The 8770-nt window shown below is 34.0% G+C and overlaps 1 protein-coding gene across 1 annotated transcript; it reads left to right on the top strand.

Moving 5' to 3' along the window:
- Nucleotides 1–1859: 1859 nt before the first annotated feature.
- On the top strand, nucleotides 1860–4561 carry LOC147074994 (chymotrypsin-1-like). The gene is made up of 5 exons (XM_085942782.1): nucleotides 1860–1911; nucleotides 2113–2281; nucleotides 3127–3373; nucleotides 3922–4068; nucleotides 4418–4561. The coding sequence occupies exons 1-5, from the start codon at nucleotides 1860–1862 to the stop codon at nucleotides 4559–4561; spliced, it is 759 nt and encodes a 252-aa protein (XP_085798908.1).
- Nucleotides 4562–8770: the final 4209 nt, after the last annotated feature.

The following is an 8770-nucleotide window of genomic DNA, read 5'->3' as shown; positions in this document are numbered from 1 at the left end:
TCAGCATACGCGCTCTGTATTGCATTCTGGTATAGACCGTTTTCACAAGTTTCAAAAGTTGTCTATGGTTAAGGAATCCTTAACCATAGACAACTTTTGTTATGAACACGCCTCTTTCCATATTACCATTTTGACAACTGCTGTCAAAATAAATTCGCGTGCTATAAAACAGTCCATACACTCATATTCATTTAACATTTTTTCTCAATATGGATATTGGTAGTGTTAATTCGTTTGGAAGTACATGCAGAATATTATTTTATTTGTATACGCCAGCCCGCAGAAATACAAGATGCCAGATGATAAAATGACACTTGACGCTAGAGTATTATAATTAAATATTAATATGTATTTACAGTTATTGCATTTATAAAATGCAGTTGTTATATTTTTGTCATCGTTTAACAATTATAAAATAATTTACCTAAACTATAGGAAAGAGAATTTTTAAATATGGTATTATTTTCAATATAAATGATATTAACTAAGGACAATGTTTCTGCATGGCGTTTTCTGCTAAGGGAATTTTAGTTATGACAAATGTTTCTGCATTCCGCTCTAAGGTTACGTTATCATACTGCTCTTTTCAGTTTTCACTCAGTGAATGTGAAGGTAGTTTTATTTGAAAGAAATGAAAATATATTTAATATTAAATTCTACAGGTTTTTAAAAAAGGTTTGTCGATAGCTATTTCGGTTGTAACACCATTATCAAGACTATTCAGATAGGCCGTTTGCCTTTGCTTAAATACTATACGTATCTATCTATACACGTATAGTAAAATTAAAAAAAAAACCCCACTTAAGGTTTTCAAAGTATTAATAATATTACAATTAATAATAAGTGTAAAAAATTCATAATATTGCTGGAACGAATAAGAAAATGTATTCAGTCTCTATCTATACACGTATAGTATTTAAGCAAAGGCAAACGGCCTATCTGAATAGTCTTGATAATGGTGTTACAACCGAAATAGCTATCGACAAACCTTTTTTAAAAACCTGTAGAATTTAATATTAATTAGATTTTCATTTCTTGTAAAATGGAATTCTACAAAGTAAATGCTAACTCAATTAATAAGTAGTTTTATTTATTGTTTGATATATTAATTTGATGACCTGCACGTGCGGTGAAACGAAAATCATGGAAAATCTGATTTCAAGCAAGGTACCTCATACTCGTTGAAATGCATCTCCAACCAGAATGCTGAAAGTACAATGTGTAGATTATATTCATTGGCGAAGACTCCACATTAGGCGATTAAGCCTAACCTCTCAACAAAAATATTTTTTAATTGCCATTGGTAGGTACTACACAAAAAATATAATTTTCCAAAGATATTAGGCATAACAACGTCTTTAGGTAAGTATTATAAATTGTATTGTTTGCCGACTTGCTTCAACCATACGGCACGAAGAAATTCCACTAATTAACTTGGTGATACTAAACACGAAGTTGAATTTCTATAAAATTATAACATACTACTATTATGTTTAAGCTTTTTGCTAATTCTAATAAAAACTTTCTTGCTGGACATCAAGATAGTCCATTAAAAAACGTGACATACTACGATTTCAGGATGTTTAAAATTATACATACATGACCTTGACTTGCCAATCAGAATGTATATCAGGATGTCAATAGTATATTCTTATTATTAATTATTTACCCACGACATAATCATTAAAATATATACTGAAAAAACTGCATTTTACTAATACGTCATAGATTACAAGACTATACCAATAAAATTATTAATACATCACGTATCGATTTAAAACAGTTATTTTTATGACTATTTTAAAATAAAAAGGCAAACAAAAATTAACAACAACATCAGTCTTCGTGATATTACAAACATGTTGAGAGCTACCGTCTTCCTTGTAGTGACACTGTTCGCCTTTAAACATGGTAAAAATACATTATGATTTATTAAAAAAAACAATCGTTTAATTTATTGTGAATTGATAGTTAGGTATACGAATTCGATTATTTATTCAAAATGCAGTGATTTTCAATTAGTTAAGATTTATTTGGAGCAAGCAAGGTAGGTATCTATAGCGGTGAGAATTGCAGAATATCATTTTAAATTCCAACATTATTAATTTTCAGGTGCTCCCGCCGAGTCAAATTTGGACACGCGAATCATTGGAGGATCCAACGCTGCTCCAGGAGCTGCAAAATACCTAGTTTCTCTGAGGTCAACGTCCAACTCTCACTTCTGCGGAGGCGCAATCCTCAACAGCCGCACCATTGTCACAGCTGCTCATTGCATCGCTGGGTGAGATCACTATTTTGATCACTATGAATTAATAATTATAATTACTTGAAATAATTTAATCTGTTAGTTGACTTCATTTAACGTAATCGAATATGAAGCTACAGTCTTTTGTATAATGTTTGTTTTTAATCTTCTTCTCTTCTTTTTCCACGGCGCTACATCCGGGGTGGGATTTGGCCTCCTCCACAACCGCTCTCCACTCACTCCGGTCTCTCGCCACACTTCTCCAGTTACCGAGTCTTCCTATATGAAGCCAGTCCACTTCTACGGCGTCAGCCCATCTCCTTCTTGGACGGCCTCTGGGTCTCTTCCGTTGGGGTAGCCACTTCGTCATGATCCTTGGCGCTCTAACTTCAGGCATTCTCTCCACATGTCCCGCCCATCGTAGTCTTCGGGACTTACAGTATCTTATGATTGTTTGCTGTTCAATCAGCTCTTCCAACTCGTGGTTCATTTTTATTCTGTAGTTCCCATTTTCCAACGTGGGTCCAAAGATTCTGCGGAGTATTTTGCGCTCGAAGACAGCTAATTTGTTTTCCTCGTTTTGAGTTAGCACCAAGTCTCACAGCCATAAGTGACCACTGGCCTTATAATTGTTTTATAAATTAGAAGTTTACTTCTTCGGCCTAGAATTTTCGACCCCACCATACGCTTGCAGGCATGCCAGCATTGATTCCCGGAGATAAAATGGATTTTTATCTTCTCTGCTGTCTTATTTTGGGTATTTAGGCTGGATCCGAGATACGTGAACTTGTCCACCCCTTCATATGCATGCTGTCATAATATGCTGTTTGTTTTTTAATAGAAATTTGAATATCATTTGGAAGAGAACTGTTTTTTTCTAGTCGTTCTGCTTCAAACACGATCGTCGTCATCGGAACCACTACCCTGAACTCCGGAGGCACCTTGTACTCGGTTTCTAGACTCACTGTTCATCCATCTTACAAAGCTAACCTCCACAAAAACGACGTTGCCGTAGTCATCACCGCTCATCCAATCATCTTCGGAGCAAACGTTGAGTCTATCAGTCTTTCCACTTCGAATACCGGAAGCGGTGTGTCACTAACTCTTACCGGATGGGGATCCACTTCTGTAAGTATTAAAACAGCTAGGGCATTGTTATATACTTATAAATTACAATTAGGCACATAACCTAATATAACTAGTTCCTTCCAGGTTATGATTAATCAGACTCGATGATTTATCAATAAGTGGCACAGTATTTTGCATTAAGTTTGCTCCCGGCCGTTTGTTTTGAGAACAATTTAACCTATGTTTTCGATGCATTTACATAATTGTAACTTATTCCTACTCAATGAAATTTCCAGCGTCTCATAGGGATCAATGAATTTGAAAATATATTCCCATACCTTAAATAGAGTCAATATTTTAAAATGTATTATTATTCGAGACAAAAATGATTTCATTAAACATTTATAAAATTATCTTATTTCTATAGTACCCTGGATCAGCACCTAATAATCTTCAGATAATAAACCTTCAATCTGTCTCTTTTGCCGACTGCAAAAACGCCCTGCTTTCGATTAACCCTGTCTACGAAACTCAGATCTGCACATTTACTTATTTAAAAGGACGAAAATTAAAAAAAAACTAATTTTTGAAATAATGTTATTTTACAGTACCCTGGATCAGCTCCTAACAACCTTCAGATCATCAGCCTTAAGTCTGTCACTTTTGCCGTCTGCAAAAAAGCCCTATCTAGCGTCAACACGGTTTATGAAACCCAGATCTGCACACTTACCAAGGCTGGAGAAGGTGTATGCCACGTAAGTCAAGCTTTGGATGTAGATACCTATAATTATTTATCGATTCTTATTAGTTCAAGTCTGTTCGATCTTATAGAGACGCTTTTTTAGTCCTTTCAAACAAATATCTAAATTCTAAGTTCTATTCATTTAAGTGACAAATATTATTATTTAACCTGCTGATTCTTGCAACGAGTGCAAATTTTCACTTATTCTACGTTTTCATTGACATTGAAATTCCTTTTCTTATATACGCTTTTCATTCCATGTTTTTAAAATTACTTTTCCTACACAAATTAACCCCACGCCAAAATTCTCTTTGATATCAATAAAAAAACACTATTAAAAAGGTTTTCTTCTACTTTCATAGGGAGACTCTGGTGGCCCATTGGTTAGTAATGGACAGTTGGTTGGTATCGTCTCCTGGGGCTACCCATGCGCTAAAGGATGTCCTGATGTCTTCACTCGAGTCAGCTCCTTCGCATCATGGATCAACTCCAATGCAAAATCTTAAATATAATATAAGTCTATTTCTGTATTGTTAAATTTACTTTTCAATTTGTTCTAAGACGTAAAATATTTACGTGAAATCCCCTGTGATGATACGAGATTAAATAAGGTTTATTTTGTATGAAGAAGCTGTTTCATTAATTTTTGTACAGAAAAATTTTACTACTCCTAATCTTATGGAGACTACTACCTACTGAGCTCTCTTAAAATTAAAAATAATATTGATGAAACATTTACGTATGATAGAAACGAAGATAATAATATAACCACGAGCACAATAGAACATTCATGAAAGTAGTCCGCAGCTACGATTTGCAGACACCAGCAGGCTCTCAATTCGATTTCCGTTTCCAAATTTCCGATTTACCAAGCTAAATTATTCATATCATACCAGATAGGTACACGCACTGACATCCCCAGACGCGTACACAAGGGGAGGGTTTTCGGGTCCAAACCCCCCCTTCTCCAGAAACGAAAAAAATACTAATTACGTATTAATTTATTGAACTTGCGATTACGTGGTAGAACTCTATTATAATCTTTTCAAGATACCTTCTCGCAGGACAGATGTTATGTTTCATGATGATGTGTATCGTGCGATCAACTTATTTGATGGCACCATAAAGGTTTATTTATTTTTTATTAACTACTAGCTGAAGTACCCGGCTTCGCACAGGGTCGCTTCGTGATTATATTTATCTTAGATATTTAAAAAATAATAAGAGGTAATTATTTTTTTAATATTAAAATATCTGTGTTATACAATATGGCAATATGAAAATAATTCTAATAGGAGTAAAGGTCAAACAAAAGACCACTAAATTAAAATCGAATCCAAAACATGCAAACGTTATTAATGTTATTAATATGTAGTAAAAAAATCAAAATTGCATGGAACAAACAAACAATAAACGTTGTATTTTATATAATACTAATTTAGAAACCTTCGCAGGTGTGCGCACAATAACTGACAAAAGTTTCATCGCAATCGGATGAATGCTATAGGAACGCATACGAATAGAAGAAGAAGATGATTTTCTAATTCAGAAATCTTCGTGAGCATGCGCACGACAAGTTTCATTGCGAATAGAAGAAGATAAAATAGAAGGAGAAGGAGATGGTTATTCTAATTCAGAAACCTTTGCGGGTTTTGGCACAATTATTGACGAAGGTTTCATCGCAATCGGATGAATGGTACAGGAACCATACGAATAAAAGAAGATATTATAATGAAGAAGAAGTAGAAGAAGATGGTTTTTCTAATTCAGAAACCTTTGCGGGTGTGCATACAACCACTTACCAAAATTTCATCGCAATCGGATGAACGGTATAGGAACGCATACGGGACAGACAGAAAGACAGACAGACAAACAGGCATACAGACAGACAGACATTCATTTTTATATATAAGATATAACCTATACTCTTCACGGAAGACCAAGGAATAAGTTAACAAAGTTTTTTCGCAATCGGATGAATGGCAGTGCATTCAATACGAACAAACAAACATCAAATATAAATTTTTATATATTAGAAGATGTTATATTTGTGGACGTGTTAAATAGGTTAAATTTATAATTGTATATATTATCATGTTTCTTTAATATTTACATAAACACATGCTGTCTTTTCTACTTTCTTGTTATATTAGTTGTTATTTATAATTAAGATATTTTTATAATTTTGTATTTATTATGTATTATGGCGCATTGGCCAATCGCTGTAATGCCGTAATACTCTTTTTCTAAATAAATAAATAATGGTTTGTAACAAAGTTATTTTTCGAGTCGACCGTTCCAAAGATGGGTCTATAGCCCGAAACAGCTCTCAACATAAATGACTTAATTAAAGTAGAAATAACAAAAAAAACTTTTTGTCAGGACCTCATGATGTTGATCGTGACCCGGATGATTTGGCTTTGGCTGTCGAACAGCATTATCCACGGGTTGACCTCACTCCTCTTGGCATTCTACGATACGTAAGACATGTGGCCCCCGGAAGACGTGCGGAATTCATAAATTGTTGCAATTATCTGAGCCATCCAATGGTTGCTTTAGTATTCCGATGGGTATGTCTAAAAGACAAGACGACACAAATGGACGTGGGGTGACACCGACCTTCTATAAAAGACGACACCGAGAGAAGAAGAAGATGTGTCAATACTCCGCAACATCATTCTGTTAACATGAATATCATAACATATCAAAAAACTTATCACTAATAACAGTAATATTTCGTTTCGTGTTCGTTTCGATCAGTCTTGTATATTATGGTTGTTGATTTTGGTTGCTATGATTTTCAACTTTTATATTATTCCGCTTGTCGCCATTGTTGCCATCAGGGGGATGTATTTTCCATACAGCGATCGTGAACACTTAATGTATCAGAAATACTCCATCATGATAATACTTGTACAGACCTACAAACTTATCTGAAGAATGGGATGGGGGAGACATTGTCTAAAACTACCCAATCAAGACTCGTAACTCGACAAAATCAGAAATTCGAATGAAATTCTCGAAATTCTACAGATAAGTTTGTAGGTCTGTACTAGATGACAGTACGGTACAAGGTTAGTTCAATGACCAATCAGAGCTCACCCATGGCCCAGCCAATCAACACTCGAGCTGCAAGAGTATATTTTGTCACTGATGTCATGTCATTATTTTCAAATTTCATGTCATTTCTACATAATATTTTCAAAACAAAAGCAATCGTGCAATATTTAACATTGACATAGACATTGATGTAAATAAAATATAATATTATGTAATAGTGTCAGAATAATATTGATGTTCAGCGTTTTTAAACCATAGATAAAAAGGTTTTGCAATTCGTACAGCTGATAATAAAATAAATAAATGTGTAAGTCTACTTTTATTATATTATGTTTATATACCTACCGTAAAACCCCCCAACTTCGCCAAGTGTCCCTAACTTCACCTAAATCAATTAAACACTAGAAACTCTTTACCAGCCACTTTAAGCCACTGAGGCGATTTTAAAGATAATATTCGTCCTGTCAACACACAATTTTCAAACCGCCATTATTTTAGCCGTGTTTGTGTTAGTAACGTTTTTTCGAGTCCGGTTTGAAGAGATTTTTTCGGAATACCTCTGAACTTTTGCTGATTTCTACGAATCTTGTAGAGGTAGATTCTACACATTTTTACTATAATATAGTGATATAGTCTGCTTGCCAAATGTAACGTGCGATTTCCGATATTTGATATTTATATTAAAACGTCAATTATTTGAGTATGCAATGTTTTGTGAACTACTTGTTCCTAAACTTCCCCTGGCTTTAGGGTTATCACAAAAAAATGCTTTTCTTGAAATAGATGTGTTTTTTTTATTTTTATGGTTTTCAGACTAAAAACTATTCATCACTTTGAATCACCAGTTAACATTTTTTCTCATATTTCCTTTATTAATAATGTACTGTCTAAATCAATACATAAATATGATACTATAATGCTTTGGGTTTTGGCAGCCCTAACGTAAACTGGTAGGTTGTATGAAACAGTCATTGAAGTGATTCCTATCTTCACCTAAGTAGATATTTCTTTAAATTATGCCCAATTGTCTCTGGCATAAGACCTACATTTGCTTGAGGTCATTTTTTAATGAATTTCGTGAGTATCCATAGACAATAATTTTGTACTGGACCTACTAAAACACACTGGGCGAAGTTAGGGAATCGTGCCGTAACTTCGTCCATATAAAAAATAGTGATTTATTGTATTATTTAGCATGAAAAGGGTGTTACTTCAATAAAAATAAAAAATAAACACTATCGTTGTACATTACATAACGTCTATAAGACATCATATTGGTGGATATTTTGGTGGCAAAACGACTTTCTGTTAAAAAACCGGGCGAAGTTAGGGGGGTTGACGGTACGCTTGCATGTCCCTTGAAAATTATTTGCAGTCGTGGGATCGAAATAATGATAGTACGTATTGTAATTTACACATTTGCAAATCTACCAATGCAAATATAATTAATATATAACAAGTTTACGTTTTAGTTAATTACATATTATATAAAATGTCTACGCTTATTATATTTGCGTATTCTTACAGAAGTGGAAATGGCGACCATTGTCATGACATTGACATTACATTTTTAAATAAATTATTGTTTCAGAATCTTGATTAATATGATGTCGATCGTTGGGTTTTTGGCTGCACAAAATAACAGCAAGCTAAGA

The sequence above is a fragment of the Rhyacophila brunnea genome, unplaced genomic scaffold, assembly GCF_057557595.1.
Source record: "Rhyacophila brunnea isolate RB1 unplaced genomic scaffold, BYU_Rbru_1.0 scaffold_15, whole genome shotgun sequence".
NCBI classification, from domain to species: Eukaryota; Metazoa; Arthropoda; class Insecta; order Trichoptera; family Rhyacophilidae; genus Rhyacophila; species Rhyacophila brunnea.
The sequence above is the reverse complement of the archived record's forward strand: the minus strand, read 5'-3'. Positions and strand labels throughout refer to the sequence as shown.